Source organism: Lutra lutra, chromosome 4, assembly GCF_902655055.1.
Source record: "Lutra lutra chromosome 4, mLutLut1.2, whole genome shotgun sequence".
Classification (NCBI taxonomy): Eukaryota; Metazoa; Chordata; class Mammalia; order Carnivora; family Mustelidae; genus Lutra; species Lutra lutra.
The window spans coordinates 102,265,175-102,285,641 of record NC_062281.1 but is presented as its reverse complement, the minus strand read 5'-3'; the positions used below and the strand labels follow the sequence as shown (position 1 = coordinate 102,285,641).

Below are 20,467 nucleotides of genomic sequence, written 5' to 3'. Positions count from 1 at the left end.
GTGATATAACTATACAGATAAAAAGATAAAAGAGGAGAAGTCATATAGAGTGGGTGGAGGAGTTTGAAAGAGCTAAGTAATTATTAATAGAGGACATCAATACATAATAACTGATATTGGAGAATCAAGAAAAAGCAGTACAAACTTACTTAAATTCATAAAGGTAAATATAAGAAGAAAAGGCTAAAAGAACTGACAGGTTACAACTTCATAGGCTACTATATATGGTGGCTGTGCATTTCAGAACTCACAGAGTGTTTAAATGGTATCCCCAAAGCTGAGTTTTGCACAACCTGCACAGCCTTATGGAGCAGTTCAGCCTCCTGGGGGCAGGACCAGCACTGGGGCAGGCTGATGTGAGAAAGGGACTGCTCTATCCAGTTACCAACAGGTTAGCCCTATTTGCCTTTTAAAATTTTGTGTTTGATTTTAAAAAATCTAAAATAAAAAAGACAGAACTGTACACTACACAGATTAACTTTTAATCTACGTAAATTAAATCTTAATACAAAAGTTTAAATAAATTTAAAATTGTCTTCATAATAAAAAATAAAATGAAATGAAATAAAATTTAAAAGAGGCAAGTACGGATTTGAGACATACATCTTTAAAAGCTTCTGGGATTTGGCAGCCTCTGAAGGATAGGTAGATGAAGAAGAGACGGTAAAGATTGTGGAGAATAATTCGTTAAATACGGAGAGAAAAGAAAGGCACTTAGTATCCTAGACGTCAACGAAAGAGTTACCAGAGGCGGTAATGGCCAACAGCGCCACATGCTGGTGAGGGGGAATCATAAGTTCTCTGGCATCTGAAGTCCTGGCTCTGAGTCTAACCCAGCTCAGCCACCCTCCCCAGCGGCTCTTCCCTCGCCTAAAAAAAGGTGATGATGATACTAACCCCACAGTACCCTTTTGCTGCTGCTTTTATGAGATACAGAACACGGGTCTGTCAAGGAAGCACCAACCTAACATCCCCAAGGGAACGCCTCCTGTTTCACCAGCTGTTTGGGCTTCATGGAATTCAAAAGCAGCATTAAAAAATAAATAAATAAGTAAAAAAGATAATTTTACAGAGCACACCCTATGCCAGGTAATGTTTCCCGCACTTTACTTACATTAACTTTTGTAAAGATGAGGAAAATGAGGCACAAGGGGTTAAACATCTAGTGTGATACTAGAGATGAGCCAAATATTAGAGACAGGCCCCCATGAACACTAGCCTCTAGCATAGCCTCATGATCCTCAGCAAGGAGTTGAGAAGCAGAGGTTCCTCCCCTGCTCAAAAACCTGCAATGACTCCCACTGGCCTCTGGATAGAGTATCCAAGTTTCTTGGTATTCAAGTTTCTTCATAACGCCTTCCTACCTTTCTAATGTCATTACACCGTCTAGTCACAAACCTGATGTGCCTGCTACACTGAACTTCTCACTGTTCTGAACTGCCCTGAATTCTCACGCCTTTGGGCTTTGGCCATTCCTTCATCCCAAAGTACGGAGTAGTAGAGTGAGGGCAAATAGATGGGATGTGGAATTCAACGGATCTGTATCTGTTTGGTCTATTTCCAGTGGTGGCAGAGGTTGCTAGTTGTCTTCTGGATTTCCACTCTCCCTGTATCTAGAAATAACAAAACCTGATTTTTGGATGGACACATTATTATCTAAAAGACTGATCACGTGACTAATTTTTAGCCAATGATAGGTAGGTGAAAATGTGTGGAGTTTCTGTAGGTTTCCTATATTGGAATAGTTGCTGTTTCTTCCTGCTCCTTAGAGCATAGGTGTGATGTCAGGAGCTCCAGCAGCCATCCTGCACTACAGAGAGGAGAGCTACATAGCAGGGATGATGGAGCAGAGAGCCTAAAAAATCTTGGTCTGTGGTGATGATGCAATGGTCATGCCAGCCCCGAATTACCTGCCTTTGGACTTCTATCTCATTTAAGCTTCTGTTTTTCAGATGTTTGTTATTGGTAGTTAATCCTACCCTTAAGTAATATACTAGCTTACAACACTTACCTTTCTAGGTCTAAACCTCAGCAGTGAAATGGAGAGAATTATACTTATACCACTGGTAATGGTGCAAAATAAATGACAGAACATGAAAAAATGTTATATTTGCTGGCAGGCTGGGGAGAGATATTTTTGGGAAGGGGAGCATTTCAGGATTGAACAAGTCATGCCACAGCTGTTCTTACCAACTTCCCTGAGCCAAGCCCCCTGAGACACCCAGTCACTGGGTGTCTTAATGCTTGAGTAAGGAGTCAGTAGACAAGGTGACCTTTGGGAGCCATCCAAAACTTAAATAAAGCAGAAGTCTCTCTACATTCACTCTTGTCCATGTCTATGGACAATCCTGATGGAGCATGGCTCCCTTTCTTTAGAAATCACATGAAGACCATGCCATTTCTCTCTAGTAACATTTAGCCATTACAGATCCGCATACATAGCCTCTCAGTCTCTCTTTCTTTTCCTCTGTGTGTGTGTGTGTGTCCCTATCTCTGCCTCTCTCTTTCTCTCTGTGGGACTAAGAGAGGGATATAAGAGACAACAAAGGAATGAAGCAGAGTGAGGCTCTTAGGGATGGTGGGTTCAAGAACTTCTAAACAGGCTGAACCTGAACTGGTTAAATATACCACTCTTGGGGTTTAACCACAGTAGATCACTTGCTCTTTTTTTTTTTTTTTTTTTTTTTTTTTTTTTAGGACAGTGGGGAAGGGGCAGAAAGAGAACCCCAGGCAGGCTCCACACCCAGAGTGGAGCCTGATGTGGGGCTTGATCCCATAGCCCTAAGACCATGACCTGAGCTGAAATCAAGAGTCAGATATCTAGGAACCCCCACTTGCTCTTTTTATTTCTTAATTTTTAAAAATTTTTTAATTCTTTAAGATTTTATTTATTTGACAGAGAGAGAGTACAAGCAGGTGGAGGAGTAGACAGAGGGAGAGGGAGAAGCAGGCTCCCGCTGAGCAAGGGGTCCGATGTGGGGCTTGATCCCAGAACCCTGGGATCATAACCTCAGCCGAAGGTAGTTGCTTAACCTACTAAGCCATCCAGGTAACCCCACCCCCAGCACTTGCTCTCTTTAAAGGTTCCAAGCACTTTCAAAATTCAATGTCTCATGTCAATTTCTTCCTTTGACTGGGGCACTTCACTGCCCCCTTTCCCTGGTTTGCTTGACAAACTTCTGCTCTTTCCTTAAAGATTCAGCTTAAATGTCGCCATCTCCGAGAAGCATTTTCTGGCCCAGTTAGACAATTAAACCATATGGAGGCAAGATTGGCATCTTGTCATGAAAGCGAGTAACCTTCCTAGATGTGCGTCTGAAGAGAAGGTTGCTCTAAGTTAGTTAGAAGATGAGCCAAGGGAACATCTGTGGAGATGGTCACAACACCCCCATGCTAAAAAGAAGCAATCTGGGGTCCAAATGAGCCGCCAACTGAGTGATCAAGGACTCCGTGCCATTGAGCATGGCCAATGGTAAATTTAGCAAAGAGGGGAAAAAATAGAGTAGGTCTAACTTCAGCCCCTTAGCCCATTCTCAGTAGGACCTTCAGAGAACTTTTAACTTTCTTCAGCAGAACTCTTCTTGAGGCATCCTTCAAGATAAACTCATTACAGTGGTCCCCTCTTATCCGAGGGGCATAGACCTCAAGACCCCCAGTGGGTGCCTGGAACAGCAGTGGCACAGAACCCTATGTAACACGACACTTTCTCTTATACATATGTACCTCTGATAGAGTTTAGTTGATGAATTAGGCACAGTAAGAGATTAACAACCATAACTAATAATAGAATAGAACAACTCTCACACTATACTGTAATAGCAGTTACATCAGTGGGGCTCTGTCTCTCGCTCTCAAAATATTTTACTTACACCTACAATCCTTCTTCTTCTCATGATAAAGCACAATGACAAAAATGCCTGCGTGACGAGATGGAGTAGGGGAATGACATAGGTGTAGTGACGTCAGGAAAATCATCTGCTTCCTGATTGCAGCTGACCGCAAAAAAACTGAAACTGTGGAAAGCGGAACCGCAGCTAAGGGGAGCCTCCAGCAAAACCCACGTGCCTCCGGAATGGAAGAATTCACCTGCTGCTTGTGGTTGTTAAGTAGTCGCAGTTAAACGCTAGAGGACTGTTGCCAAAACCAGTGACTTTTGCTGTAGCACAGGTGACCTTCTTTTCGTCTATAATTAGATGTTAGAGATAATCATCTAGGAAGGGGTATGCCTATTTCATGATATTAATGCCACTGAAAATGTTTTAATTGTGGTAAAATCTGCATAGCATAAAATGCGCCTCCCTCACCATTTCTAAGTGTTCCCTGCAGTAGTAGTAAGTACATTCACGCTGCTGTGCAAACATCACCGCTATCCGTTTCCAGAACTCTTTTTTATCTTGCGAAACTGAAATCTGTACCCATTAAACAATAACTTCCCAGTCCCTGCTCCCCCAGGCCCAGGCAGCCACCATTCTTTCTGTCTCTGTGAATTTGATCACCTGGTACCTCAGACAAGTGGGGTCCCACAGTGCTTATCCTTTCGAGATTGGCTTATTTCACTTGGCATTATGCCCTCAAGGTTCATCCATCATGTAGCATGTATCAGACTTCCCTTCCTTTTTACGGCTGAATAAGATGCCCTCATCCATAACAGATCACATTTTGTTTATCTGTTCATCCTTTGATGGACACTTGGGTTGCTTCCATGTTTTAGCTTATTGTGAATAAGGCCGTTACCAACACAGTGTACCAGTAACTCTTTTAATTTCTCTGGATATACACCTGGAAGTGGAATTTCTAGATCATATGATGATTCTAGCTTCAGTTTTTTGAGGAACCATCATACTGTTTTCTATAATGTCTGCATCACTTCACATTCCCACCAAGATGGCACAGGGCTCCAGTTTCTTCAAAATGTCCCCAACACTGGTTAATCATTCTCCTACCCTCCCTCTAGTTCTCCCTCCCTTCCCTCCTTCTTCCCTTTCTTTCATTTGGATAGCAGTCATCCTAATGAGTATGAGGTGATATCATTTTGCCTTGAATTTCCCTAGGAACTAGTGATCTTAAGTATCTTTTTTTGCCATTTTACCATAAGAAACCACTATCTTACATTCTCCTTTTTGTAATAGGGATGTGTGAGTAATCACACCACTGTTATCAAATCATTGGTATGCAATTTTTTTTAAAAGTCCAAAACACATCTCTGTTTATCTCATTCCACTTAGATGATGCTATTAGATCCGTCAAAATCACATCTAACTCCTCCAACTCTTACAGCAGTGAAAGGCTTGTTTTGTGGGTCAACGTCAAGGTTAACGTCAGGGTCAATGTCAAGATCATGTAACTTTTCTCATAACTAGTTCTTGTTCATGGAAGCCCACTTAGATGCTCTTCTGTGGGTTTGAGTTTCTTTAGGCAATGAGAAGTCTAAGATAAATTCATTTGAAAAATTCCTGGATGGCCTTTTCTGATTTCTGCTTTACATGTTTTTTTTTTCCCCTCCTGTCAAGCAAGGCACTGGGAGGGTAAGTCCTATATTTGCTAGAACAGACTGTGAATAAAATCATTTTGAGGTAACAGCAATCCTTTCAGGGCAGATGAGAGGAGAAACCTCTCCTCTGAGACATCCAAGGTTTAAAAGATTTTTTGATAGTAATAGCTCAAATTGAGCTAGGAAAAACCTGGTGCATTTATGCCGGTCCCCTGACCTCCCCAGCATAATCATAAGCTTGGATGGGCTCCAGGGAAGTTATGCAAAGGTAAGTGAGGGGTAACATGTATAATTTTTACTCAGACCACAGCAAAAGAAAAAAAAGGCTAATGACAACATAGAATATACACTAGAGATAGAGATATAAATTCCCCTGAAATGTATCCCATGAACTACCATTTAATACCACCATTTTTCAAAGAAGGTCAGTTTGGCAACTTTTTTTTTTTTAATTTGACAGAGATCACAAGTAGGCAGAGAGGTAGGCAGAGAGAGAGAGGGGGAAGCAGGCTCCCCACTGAGCAGAGAGCCCGATGCAGGGCTCAATTCCAGGACCCTGAGATCATGACCTGAGCCGAAGGCAGAGGCTTAACCCACTGAGTCACCCAGGCACCTCTAGCAAGGATTTTTTTTTTTAAATTTAGAGTAATAAATCTATCTCTGAAAGAACTGTCCGTGGGAATCCATTCATTCTTTAACATCTTGAAATAAGGTCTCACTGGAGGCACTGCTACTGTTGGTGTTTAGGTCTCTAGAGATGCCATTTGAGCCTGGAGAAAAAATACAGATTATCATCAAGAGAAGACTGTTTGAAGAGACAGGGCTGTGTGGACAGGAAGACAGAGCCTCTTCATCTTCTCAGGGAAATAAATCAAGGCCAGAGAAAGGAATTCTGTTCACCATGCTGCAGAGTAAAGGTTGACTGAGATAAGGGTGGCCCATCCATTAGGACTGCTGTCAAAATCCCCCTCCACACACACTTTTCTTGGCAGTCACAAAAATAAATGGCCCACACCCATAGAAAAGAGTGTTCTAAATGAAAAGCTCCTATAGGCTTGTTAGTTTGTGGGGAACAAAAGGTTGACCTTTCTAAGATTTGTTTGTTTATTTTACAGAGGGGGGGAGCGAAGAGGAGCAGAGGCAGAGGGAGAGAGAGAGAGAATCTCGATTAGACTTCCTGCTGAGCACAGAGTGTGACATGGGCCTCGGCCCCACGACCCTGAGATCATGACTTGAGCCTAAATCAAGAGTTGGATGCTCCACTGACTGAGTCATCTAGGTGCCCCCAAAGGGTTGACCTTTTAAAGTATGCTTTAGACTATATTCTGGACCCATTGAGGGATCCATACCCTAAAAATACAGCATCTGCCCTCTTAAGTATCTCTTGGGTGATTCCGATTGCTTTACTCGAATTGGGCATTTAAAATCCTCCAGAACAGAGCTTTAAAGCCCTCAGAAAACCCAATATACCACAGTGCTTCCCAAAGGACCTCATTTGGCCAGGTTGCAAGTAAGGACCTTTGGTTAATAAGGAGCAAGACAGACACAGACAGACCGACACACATACGCCACCTCCACTACCCCTAGCTTTCTCATAGAGCAGCATAGCACAGGGAAGCGGGGATCCACAGGGCTAATACTCAGGAGTCAACACTGGGGTTGGCATCCTGACCACACTGCCTCCTCGCTGTGTCTCTGGGCATGTTATTGAAACTCGCTAAAACTCAATTCTGTCATCTGTAAAATGGCAGTAGAAATGTTCTACATCAACTAGTCTGCTCATGAGGATTAAATGTGATTATTCATATGAAGTCCTGAGACCCAGGGCTGATGGTACATGCTAAATGTGAGTGACTGTTATCTGTTATTATCATTATGAATTTTATTACTATATGATTTACCCCTTCCTTTCAGTAAACAATCATGGTGCACCTCTGCCTGGCCCCAATCCTTTGGTCTGAGGAAGGGTATGTCCAACCAGTTCCTGGAAACGAGGTATCCTCAGGGTGTCCAGATGAGGTCACCTATCCCGAGGTAAGACTTACTGGAGACTCAGCCAAGGACAAATTCCTCAGGAGCTCCCAGGAGTGAGAAGGTAAATCCACAGCTAGGAAGTGTCTTTCCTTGAAACTGTGAGGTAGCCCCTGAGTCAGGTTGTACAGTGATGGCCTCAGGCCAGAGGAGATTTACAATGAAGTCACAAACTTCCCTCTGTGGCCCCTCATTGACATGGAACCCTTCCAAGGTCCTGGGAAATGCCTGCTAATTTTATATTAATTTTTTATTGTTTTACTGAAGGAGGTCCCCCAGATTATCTAATCTTTAGACCCTACTGAACTGAATCCACTCTTACATGGGACTAGTTAAGGAAAGAGAACACATTTTTGAGGGGTCCTATAAATAGATTCAACACAACCCTTATAAAAGCCATTTCTAAGAAGTTGGGGTATTGTCATTTTGACCTAGGCTCTCCTAGGTTCTCCACTTTGGAGGAGCGCTATAACCCTATAATGATCAGATTTTCTTTCTCAAATGACCCACACTTGGTGGGAAGGGGCTTCTCAAGTTTTCTCTCCAGATGATTTTAATACACTTACAACCTGGCTGACCAGCACTAGACTGGATTGTGGGGATCCTACCTCCTAGGATATAGTCTGTTTTCCCTTGAGAACCTGAATGGATGCTGTATACTCAGATCTGGCCCCTGGCCCCCACCTGCCCTCAGGATTGTCACCTGCTGACAGCACAAACCAAATCTCCCCTTCATCTCCCACCCCAGCATTTCCCTCCAGAGAAGGAACTTCCTGCCCAAGATTACCCCTCCAGATGCATGCAAGGTTCTAGTGAATGAAGGCCCAGTCTCCAGGCTCAACTGCCTCCCAGTTCAACTTCTCTTTCTCTCTCGCCTGTCCTGCTTTCCTCACTTCTTAACAAATACTGTTCCTGACTGCCTTCCCCCATAAACCTCCTGAATGCAAATCTCTGCCTCAGAGTCTGTTTCCTGGGGAACCTGACCTGTGACAGACCTCAATAGCTCTTGCCTCCCCCGCACCCTTCCCAACATCCCTTATGTGGCATCTTAGAAGAGAAGCATGTACAGCTCTCAGAGATACGATCAAGTTGGGACAGATATGCCAGAGATCTATGAAGTCAGCCATATGAATCCCTAGGTAAAACAGATTAAATGATAGAAATAAAAAGGATTACATGGAGATGACTTTAAACTAAAGCAAAAAGCTTAGAGATTAAAGAAACACATGTTAGACTGGATGAGATAGACAAGGTTCAAAATAAAAGATAAAAGACTAGAAGCTGAGATTTTTGAAAAGTAAAAAGAAATAAGAGATTAAGATTTCAAAGGAGAAGCTAAAAACTCAGGATATGAAAAGCTCGAAACACACACAGATGAGGCTTGCTGATTAGGAATAAAATTCAAGAGCTAAAAGGTAAAAGAAAGGGAAAGAGAATTTAGGATGATTTAAAAATAAAAGCAGATCCCCAAAAGGTTAAGCATAGACGTGCCATATGATCCAGCAATTCCACCTCCAGGCACAGACCCAAAATGACAGAAAGCAGGGTCGCGAACAGATATGCGTACACATACGTGCACAACAGCAGTATTCACGATAGCCCCCAAGTGGAAACAACTCAAGTGTGGATAAACAAAATGTGGTATGTGCGTACAATGGGATACTCATCAGCCTTAAAAAGAAAAGAGATTCAGACACGTGCTACAACATGGATGAACCTTAAAGACATTACGCCGAGTGAAATAAGCCAGTCACCATAGGACCTACTGTATGACTCCGGTTATAGGAGGTACCCGGGGTAGTTAAATACACAGAGACAGAAAGCCGAATGGTTGATCCAGAGGCTGGAGGGAGAGGCCATGGGGCACTGTCTAATGGTAGAGTTTCAGTTCGGAATGATTAAAAAAAAGTTTTCAAGATGGACAGCAGTGAGGGTCGTACAAATAATGTGAATATTATACTTAATACCACTGAATTGTACACTTAAAAATGATTAAAACCTAAGGCTTGTGTATATTTTGCCACAATAAAAAATGTCTCCCCCTGGGGCACCTGGGTGACTCGATTGTTAAGTGTCTGCCTTTGGCCCAGTTTATGATCTTAGGGTCCTAGGATCAAGCCTCACATCAGGCTCCCTGCTCAGTGTGGAGCCTGCTTCTCCCTCTCCCTCTGCCTGCTCTCCCTCTCTCTCTCTGTCAAATAAAATCTTGGGGGAAAAAAAAAAAAGACTTTGGGCGCCTCAGTAGCTCAGTTGGTTAAGCTCAGGTCATGATCCTGGATCAAGTCCTGCATTGGGCTCCCTGTGCAACAGGGAGTCTCCTTCTCCCTCTAACCTTCCCCCTCTCATGCTCTCTCTCTCATTCTCAAATAAATAAATAAAATCTTAAAAAAAGAAGTTAGATATATTAAAAAAACTCTCTCCCCCCAAAATAAAAGGAAAAAGTCTGTAAATCAGAGAAACATGTAGTTAGCCAAAAGGGAGCAAGAGGGCGATCCTGGCCAAGTGGGCAAGCGCTGGATCGGAGCAGAGTTCAGCGAGAGAAGCTGGAGGAGCACCCTGCACAGAGGAGGTGGGTGTCGAGTAGTGTCCTTGTTTTCACCCCACATCAAACTCATGTTCTGGAGGGGAGTCTGGGTCTTCCATCAACAGGGAACACGCAACCCCCTGGAAACTTCTCATAATCCACATTGAGAAGAGGAAGTGTGCCTGAGAGTGGGGAGAAACTCCTCAGAACAGAAATGGGTAGGGGAGCATCAAAGCCAAGAAGGATACTTGGGACTCACCCACTCATTCTGACCAGCACTTTGCAGGGCATGGGCTATTATAAGCTGTGTCTGAAGGAAGTCTTTCGACCGGGTTGGAAGGGAAGTCTTGGCAGCTATCCCTGGGGTTTCCTGACAGCTGTCCCCTCTTTCCTGACATTCTTTCAACCCTGTAGTTCCAGAATGAAGACCCCATCTCACTGGGAGACTAAAGCTATGAAAATACTCCCAAGGAGGAAGCTGCTTTTCCAGGTATGGAGGAAGAGGAAAGGCAAATGCGACATGGACTGTAGCTGCTTCTGCTCCCATGTGAACAGCTACCAAGACTTCCCACCCAGCTGCAGCCAATGCCAGTGTTTCTCCTCATCCCTCAAAACTCCAGATGTTCCAGGAAGGCACCCTAAAGTAATTCCATTGATGATGTCCCCTGAAGATTCAGTCACGTGTTTGTTCATTTGGCTATTCTTTTGTTCTACAAATATCTGTTGCAGAAATGTTTCTTGAGTGCCTCATATGTGACACCATGCTAGGGTTGTGGTAGGAATCTTTGTGGGATTGATTCTAGCACAAATACTGCCATTTTAGAGGTAAGGTTATAAGTCCAGAATTGCTTTATCCAATATGATAGCCCCCAGCCACATGTGGCTGTTTTAATTTAAATTAATTTAGACTAAAAAGTCAGTTTCTGAGTTGTATGAGTCACATTTCCACTTGTCAACAGCTCATGACTATTGACTACCATATTGGACAATGCAGATCTGGAACATTTCTAAAGATTCTGTTGGACCACGATAGTCTAGGGAGTTGGGAGAATTGTCGCGGCTCACACAGCTATTCAACAGTTCAAATCCAACTGTGAACAGACATAATTTCCCACCTACATTTTTGCCAAAATAAAAATGAGACAGAATTATTCTAGTTCTAAACACCAAAATATTTGGAAGAAAACAGAACAAAAACAGAGGTGGCTCCGTAAATAACATTTTTTACAGGTATCCATGTAACTGACTTCAGTTAGAGTAACATAACAAGGGTTACGACTAGATGTTTCCATTCATGCAAGTCCTTAAAAACATTGAAAGCATGGGTTCAGTAACCAACAAGGGCTGCTGGGGGCCATGCTCCTGTTTTTGGTTATGGAAGCCCTGTTCTGATCAGGATAGAAGCAGACCATGCAGACCCATTCCTGACGGAGCCAGGTAGATCCATAGGCCACCAGGTCATCAAGGAGAGCTTCTGTGGAGGGTAGTGGTTGGCAACAGAGGTCTGAGTCTTGCCTCCAGCATCTGGACAAGTTTCTTAATTTCTCTGAGAATCAGAATCCTTATCTCTGAAATAAATGTGATACTAACCTGTCAAGGCCATTTTGAAGATTGAAAGGGATGATTTATGTGAAAGTGCCTCAAACACTTTAAAGCATTAATCAGATATCTTGTTATAATGCCACTCCTATCACCTTGGGGCTGGACACACCCACCTCCTTTCTTATTGATGCATAATTAAACCCTATCACACAATTTCTCAGAATTGTGGGTGATGTTTCCATCTGGGCAGAGAGTCTGATACATGGCCCTGACAACAGAAGTAGAAAGCCCCATCTTCTATTATTATTAGTGTTGTTATTTCTGAGTATCAACAGCAACAGTATTAGCAAACAAAAGAACCCCATCAGCTGAAACTACTTCCAAAGGCCAGATGACTTTAGCTTACCACTGCTCTCCGACTAAACTTCTGACCCAGCTGGGGAAAGATTGGATTATCTTTTTCTTTATTATGGCTACTGATTTTTTCCTACAGTTGGGAGCCAAGCTGAGAGCTGGTTATGCTAACTGGTCTGTCTTCCTGAAGGAAGATTCTTTGAGTTTGAGATGGGGCCATGCCATCAGACATGAACAGAAACAAGTACCCTAGGAACAAGTGCCTGTAACTCCATGCAATGCAATATTATGATGGGCATGAAAGGATGTGTTCGAGAACTAAATGGGAGTGTGGCCCCACATTTTTCATGCAGAGGACAGCTTTTATTGGCTGTCCCCTTTGGAGTCTGTGCTATTTCAAGAATATTCACTATCCTAACAATCACCACTCCTATGTATTGAGCACTTACAGTGTGTACTTCAAGTACATAATCTCATTTAATTTTATAGAATAACCCAAAGAGACAGGAACCATCATAATTCTCATATTTACAGATTAACAGAATAAAACGAGTCTTTGAGATCATGGTCTTCCTTCAAAAGTGCATTGATAAGGCACTTGTACATTTGCTCAGTTAGAAATGAGAAGGGCGATCTACACCCCAATGTTCATAGCAGCAATGGCTGCAGTCACCAAACTGTGGAATGAGCCAAGATACCCTTCATCGGACGAATGGATAAGGAAGATGTGGTCCATATATACAATGGGGTATTATGCCTCCATCAGAAAGGATGAATACCCAACTTTTGTATCAACATGTACAGGAGTGGAAGAGATTATGCTGTGTGAAATCTGTCTAGCAGAGAAAGTAAATTATCATATGGTTTCACTTACTTGTGGAGCATAAGGAATAACATGGAGGACATAGGGAGATGGAGAGGAGAAGTGAGTTGGGGGAAATCAGAGGGGTAAATGAAGCATTAGAGACAGTGGACTCTGAGAAACAAACAGGGTTTTGGAGGGGAAGGGGTGTGGGTTGGGTGAGCCTGGTGGTGGGTATTAAGGAGGGCACGTATTGCATGGAGCACTAGGTGTGGTGCATAAACAATGAATCTTGGAACACTGAAAAATAAAAAAATAGAACAAATTTTTTTAAAAAAAGAACAAAACTGAAGATGTGCTACTGTCTAACAAAACTAATCATCTCAAAATATCCAGTGTTACCAGTCCATACAATTCTAGTCAAGGCAGAAACACCTGAAGTTGAGATTAGATTACAGATAATTATGGCAGGCAAACATACATTTTCAATCAAGCCTTTGGAAACAATGAAAAGCTCCTGCAAGATCATCTAGAGGTCTGTGTTCGATGGGTCAGGGCCCACTGGAACCCTAAAAGGATGACTGATCTGACCAAAATCCATCATCAGAATCCCCTTGTATCATTATGAAAGGCTGCAGAACCCTTAAAAATATTTTTTCCCAGGCTGAGAGAAAATCTGTTAAATATTCAGACTGAATTATATATTTGACAATGCTTGTTCTCCCTTCTCTAAAGTTAGTTAGAGCTCACTGGAGGCAAGTATTAGCATCAGCAAGAATAATTACAGGGCTCTGTCTTGGTACGTTGTCCTCTGCTCTGTTTACCCTGAGTAATTCCATGCCATCTCCAGGCTTTGAATTCCATCTATGGGCTGATGGCTCCCAAAGACATCTCTCTCTCCAGGCCTGACATCTTCCCCAAGCTGTAGATGGCTTGGACCCTACTTAGCAAGTATCTTAAGTTATCGAGTCCAAACAGAGCTCTTAATCTTGTCCTGGCTCTGGATCTGCTCCTTGTCTTCTTCTCTACTTCAACAAATGGTGGCACCCTCCAACAAGAAACTCAAGTCAAGGGGCACCTGGGTGGCTCAGTGGGTTAAAACCTCTGTCTTCGGCTCAGGTCATGATCCCAGGGTCCTGGGATCAAGCCCTGCATTGGGCTCTCTGCTCAGTGGGGAGCTTGCTTCCCTTCCTCTCTCTCTGCCTGCCTCTCTGCCTACTTGTGATCTCTCTGTCAAATAAATAAATAAAATCTTAAAAAAAAATAAACTCAAGTCAACACCTTATCATGCCTGAGTCTACCCCTTCTCTGTCACATCCAATCCCATCTCCTCAACTTCCAAAATCCATCCCACAAATCTGTTCTCTCTCCCAGCTTCCTTCCTCGTGCTCCAAACCAGGCCAGCACCATCTCCCTGGACAGCCCTGAGAGCCTCCTCTTGTCCATGCTTCTTCTCCAGAACATGTCAAATCAATGGGCGACAGATGGCTACTTGGTTTTTGCCTTCAAATTAAAAATGGGAGGAAGTGAACAGAAAGGACAGAAGGAAGGGTCTAAAGTAGTCTTAAATATAAAAATAATTTCTTGTCAAAATAGTGAATTCTTGTGTGTGTTGGGGGGGTGGTATTGACTGGGAAGAAGTATGAGGGAAGTTTCTGGGCTGCTAGAAGTGTTCTATATCTTGATCTGGGTGGTGTTGTGTGGGTGCACACATACGTGCATATGTTATACCTCAGATTTTAAAAGTTAAAAAAAAAAAGAAAGAAAGAAAAAGGAAAGAACTTCTTGCCAAGATTCTAAAGACAGTTTGGCAGCACATAAAGGGATGTTGTGGAATCTAGTTTCCTGGCTTTCTTTCAGAATGGGATGGAGTCCTAGCTGCCCGGGGGTGTTCGGTGTCTACAATTAAAAAGATGTAATCAGAAATCACGTCTGTTCCACTTAATTCTACCCTTGGCCCTGCGCTAGGTGCACCGTGATGAATATTTAATGTGTCACTTAGCATTTCGTCACAGAAGAGTATTTAAGGACGTGATGAATAATTAATAGTCTGAATGGAGAGTTGTTTGGGAGTGTCGAGCCTGGGCCATCCTCACTGTGAAACCAAGTTATCATGAGGGTCAAAAAAATGTCTGCTTGGGGCACCTGGGTGGCTCAGTGGGTTAAGCCTCTGCCTTCAGCTTGGGTGATGGTCTCAGGGTCCTGGGATCGAGCCCCGCATCGGGCTCTCTGCTTAGCGGGGAGCCTGCTTCCCCCTCTGCCTGCCCCTCTGCCTACTTGTGATCTCTCCCTCTCTCTGTTAAATAAATAAAATCATTAAAAAAAAATGTCTGCTTGTCAGACTATACCCAAATGCTACTGTATCTCTTGTCCTCAGACACGAGCCAGCCCCAAACAAACTAGGCTCTGGTAAGAAAAGAATGTCTCAGAAATGTGCATTTATAGGGACGCCTGGATAGGTCAGTCGGTTAAGCGTCGTCTGCCTTCTGCTCTGGTCATGATCCTAGGGTCCTGGGATCAAGTCCCACATCTGGATCCCTGCTCTGCGGGCGCCTGCTTCTCCCTCTACTTGCCTCTCGCTCTGCCTGCTGCTCCCCCAGTTGTACTCTTTCTCTGGCAAATAAATAAATAAAATCTTAAAAAAAAAGAAAAGAAATGTGCATTTATAGAGGAACCCAGCGACATAGTCCATGCCACCCCAAAGAGGCCACGTTGACTAATGGTTTTCCCTCTTTGTGCCTATTGCCCAACGATGGAACAAACTGACCAACCTCTGTTTGCAGCTGAGTAGATGTGACTGTGGTCGAGGTCTAACATCATCAGCGGTGGTGCTGTGCTTTCTGGTTTGGGTGGGATGGGTGTGCAGGAGATGGAGCATGAAGAAACCAGTGAGAGCAGGCACTCCCCAGTTTGAGGTCCTTGCTGGAGGCCCTTGCTGAAGGCCCTGCTTCCCAGGTGTGTGACTTCGGGCAAGTTTCTGAATCTCTCTGTGCCTAAAATAACCACAGGCAACAGAACCAATCTCATGGGACTATCGTAATGATTTTGGAGGTTAATACATATAACTAAAACAGTCATGGCACATGACATGATTTTTACAAACATGGAAACTTTAAGATCTGTAAAAAGTTAAAAAATCTTCGTGTAGGAATAGGTCACAGTCTCTCAAATCCATCTAACCCCAAGCCTGTGTTCTTAACCACTATACTCTGCTCCCTCCGTGAAGGCACTGATTCCTGATAGAGTCATGTTGGGCAGCTGGAAGCAGGGGCAGGTTGACCCTCTGTATGTGGGGAAGGGAGGGAGGCCTCCTGACCCTCATCATTGTCCATCATGCAATTCAGGTTTGAGGGCATATGAATGTCATCCGGAGACCTGAATCCTGATCCTGGCCCTGTCACCTCCCAGCTGTGTAACCTCAAGCCGATCGCTCAGCTCCTGGCCTCAGTCTCCATCCCTGTGCAGTGGGAAGTTGTCTCCACTTGACCATGCCCTGACCTTGACATTCCAGGGTCCAGACTGCCCACCGCAGGTGCTCTGGTCCAGGAGGTGGCTATGCTGGAAGTGCAAGAGGGTGAGGGCTACTGCTATGCGGGTATGTTTTAAGGTACCCCAATGACAAATGTGTCTGAGCAAATTTCTCCTGTCCTTGCCAACATTGATTTTTCCAAGTGTGAGATCGATGCGTTGCTGAGACAGAGAAGGGAAGAGTACACAATGTTCTTCTCCAAGACCACAGAGGGCAGGCCCTTGCAGAGCAGTCTGCCTCAGTAGCCTGCCTTTGTAACTCTCTCCGGGGACCATAGGCATGGTGCTGACACTGCTCTCTGGAGGGCCTGTGGGATTAGTGGGGGGCAGTGTGGACAGAAGAATTAGAAAGCACCATTCTCTCTGGCTTGGAGTTCAGGGAGGCATGCCACCTGACTTCCAGTCACAACTTCACTAATTCCTGCCTCTGGAACTCCAAGTCAGTCCCTCTCAGGGCCTCAGCTTCCTAATGTATCAAAAAAGACAATCATTATCTGTGGCTAGCCTGGAATGGTAGAAGGTACATGGAAGCTCCTTGCACATTGTCAATTTCAGGAGGTGGGAGGTGGGTGTGGTCTTCCTTTCCATGGGAAGGTCTCAGAGGTCCACAGAGACCAGTTACAAATCCCTCTAGCCTTTGGGATGGAGACTAAAAGCATCAGTTTCTCAGGTGGCAGGAGTATCTAACAGCATAGCCTCAACTTTCTACTTAACATCCAAACCAGGGTCTGGGTGAGGAGCGTGTAAAGCTATACTAAAGACTGAACACAGCAGAAGAGACAGTGAGATGAAGGCCAGAGCACTGTACTTGGTGTTGGCTGGGCGAAGATAAGCTGATGGTCCAGAAGGAAGGCAGATTGGCTGGACAAGGGCAGTGTATGGTGGAGGGCGTGTGGGTGCTATGGGTGCATAGAACAGGGATGTCTGACCCAGGCGAGGTGGTGGTGTGCTGAGAGCAAGAAGTTTTTCCTGAAGAAGATGATGTCAAAGCTGACACCTGAAGAGTCAATAGGGGTAAGAGGGAAAATAGATGTCTTAAGAAAAGGAATTCAAAGCTGTTGCCATTGCATGTATCTAGGACACAAAAGAATGGCTGCTTCAGGGGCACCTGGGCGGCTCAGTTGCTTAAGCCTCCTACTCTTGACCTTGGCTCAGGTCATGACCACGGGGTCATGAGATTGAGCCTTGCATGGAGCTCCAGGCTGGGTGTGGAGCCTGCTCAAAATTCTCGCTCCCTCTCTCTCATTCCCTCTGCACTGTCCACCCTGCCACCCTCCTCTCTCCCCCTCTTAAAAAAAAAAAAAAAGCCTGCATCAGGGAAGACAAGTAGTTGGGAATGGCTGGAGTGTGGAATCCTATGATGGCGGGGCGTGGGGGAAGTAGAGAGAAGGGAGCGGCACCAAGAGAAGCAAGGGAGCAGAACAGAACTTTCTTCTGACTTCCAATATAAGAATACTGTAAACTCCATGGCAATCAGAGAGGGCAGTTGACTTGTCCAAGATCATATTGGGGAAAAAATGACCCAGAAGCATGTCTGGGATAAAGTAGGTGCGAATCTGGCTGAAACACTTTTCTCCAGACCATCTGTCAGAAATTTCACAACGAGACATTGCAGAAAGCGATTACCACAAGAGGAGCTGCTTAGCAGGTGAATAATATACTAAATAGGAGGTATTTGCCTAGCAGTCAACAATATTCCAGATGTGCCACGTTTCCTGTATCAGAAGAAACTAGTTATACTCCAGAGACAGGAAGTGTGTGTGTGTGTGTGTGTGTGTGTGTGTGTGTGTGTGTGTGTGTGTGTACATGCATGCCTTCGAGACAAGAGCGCAAAATCAGCCTAATCTGACATTTCATGCTCTTGCCATGACCTTGGCAGCTAACCTTTATTCAGCCAACTGAGATTCTTCATTCTTCACTCATACCTTCCTTGGGCTTGAGCAGGAATTATTTAGAAATGGGACAAGTGCCAGATTAAAAAAACAAAAGGAAACAAAGCCTTCCCCTCCCCAGCAGTACTGCCCTTCAGGAGGAACTGTCCTCTTGAAACGTGAGAAAGGAAAACCCAGAGCAGCTTAGCAATTCTCCCGGAAGAAAGCAGGGAGGCAAGGGGAAGCTGGAGCTGGAACTGTGCCTGCCTGGGGGTGATGCTTGTCTTATCCCGAGGTGATGCGCAGACAGAAAGTTCTGTCACATGTGGGACCACCCTGGACCTTTTCTGCGTGGCCATGGGTAACCCCATCTATTAAATCCTTACAGAACCGCGGGGGTACAAAGACTTCTGTCGCCTTCCACCCCAACCCCCTTTCTGATCTTTGTTTTCAGGATCAGCCCATCTAAAAGGTCAAGTGCGGAGGATCAGGGACATGGGAGCGCTGTTTTAGGAATTACGCCACTTTATGCCGGCTAACAAGAGTCTGCCCAAATGTACTACCACGAAATCTGCTCAGATGAGGGCCCTCAACTAGAGCCAAGACTCAGGGGTGTCTGATGAGAGACTGCAGCGCAACACAGAGGCGCAAACTACCCCTCATGTTGATTGACCTTCTATGCCCTTCAGGCACGTTATCCCGGGGGGCGCAGGAGGGAGAGTCCCTGGCCCGAGAGGCCTGTGCAGGTGCAATGTCTGTAATCATGGAGTCATCTCCAAGATCCTGGGCCAAACCCCAGGGAAACCGAATTGGGAAGAGCTGCAACCAGTCATTCTGGAGGTTTCTCCCGTTCACTCTTGGGGTGGGGGTGGGTGGGCGGCGGCGGGCTATCGGTTGCGGACTTTAGCTATCCTGTGGTGGCACTCTGCCCTCTAGTGGTGAATTTGTGGAAATGATCATGTCTCCTTGGCAGCCTCATTCCCAGAGCATCCTTGACTTGAGCCCCAAACCTGAGCAGGGTTCTCTTGAAAGCCTCCAACAAAGGGCCCTGTTCCCACTCGCTTCCTGCAGACAGGCAAGACAGAAGGAGCATACAGGGGGATAGTGAGGAAAAAGTGGAAAAAAAAAAAGAAGTCGTCTCCCTAACACCTGTAGTGCCACAGAGGGACAGTGAATGTTCCTAGCCAATGGTGTTCATACGACTTTTTTTTTTCTACCTCCCCTTCTTTCCCTTGGCCCTTGAGTTTCTCCTGTCTTCTTGCTAAGACAGTGTCAGAGAAAGCTATTGGTGGATTGGAAGGACACGATCACTGGTCACACTTGCAGGAGGAATGCTCCAGGTTAATCAGGTAGATTTCATGCTATGTTGACCCTCTTTATAGTGAATAAAAACCGTAACAGCAAATTCTTCCACAGTGCTGACTTGCTTTCTGCCAGGCAGTATTTTTTTTTTTAGCTACTGTCCTGTGTTTACACATTTAATACCCACCGCACCTTATAAGGTAGGTGGGGCTTTACTCCTATGTTACAGATGAGGACACAGGCTCAGAGAATTTAAATAAACTGTCGGGTAGAAACAGCAGAGGTGGGGTTCAAACCTAGACCATCTCTTAATTCCTCTGCTATCTGGCTTCCATTACTTATCATAACTCAAAATAGGAGGTCAGTGGAGGCAGAGAGCCTGGATACACAGAAGGAATCAGTGCAAGCAGCTGGAACCATCTGAGGGAACAGCAGGATTCCTGGATCCCACCAAGGGAAAAAGTCAAGGCTGGGTGGTCTTTCTGAAACAGAAGCTACAGTGAAGGGTTATCTGAGCTGGACCTCCCTAAGAGTCTGTCTCCCAATGAGACTGGAATCAATGGCTTCCACAAAAAGAATAAATGGTTGACAAATTCTAACTTGGAAACTGTTAAGCTCCTGGGGCTCCGGGGTGGCTCAGTTGGTTGAGCATCCGACTCTTGATTTTGGCTCAGGTCATGATCTCCTGGGTCATGGGATCAGACCCTGCTCAGCGGGGAGTCTGCTTGAAATTCTCTTTCTCCCTCTGCTCCTCCTCCTGATCTCGCTCTCAAGATGTGTAAACAAAATCTTTAAAAATAAATAAATAAAAAATAAATGCTTACAATATACCTGGTAGTCTTCTAAGGGCTTTACAGGGATGATCTCATGTAACATTTGCTAGAGCTTGTGCAGTATCATTATCATTACCCTTCACATTTCACAGGTAAGGAAACCGAGGTCCTGAAGGTTAAAACCTTACTGAAGGTTAAATAACTTTCCTATGGTTGGTCACCAAGTTGAAGTGAAGTTTTAACCCATGT

General features: G+C 44.5%; 1 protein-coding gene across 1 annotated transcript in view; it reads left to right on the top strand.

Annotated features, from left to right (window-relative positions):
- The window catches only part of LOC125097345 (uncharacterized), a 44,586-nt gene extending 25,930 nt beyond the window's left edge, over nucleotides 1-18,656 (top strand). The window contains exons 2-5 of the mRNA XM_047724909.1: nucleotides 7,406-7,525; nucleotides 10,461-10,729; nucleotides 16,256-16,339; nucleotides 18,598-18,656. Of these exons, the coding sequence (XP_047580865.1) occupies nucleotides 7,406-7,525; nucleotides 10,461-10,729; nucleotides 16,256-16,339; nucleotides 18,598-18,656 (532 nt within the window). The remainder of the gene's footprint in view (nucleotides 1-7,405; nucleotides 7,526-10,460; nucleotides 10,730-16,255; nucleotides 16,340-18,597) is intronic.
- Nucleotides 18,657-20,467: the final 1,811 nt, after the last annotated feature.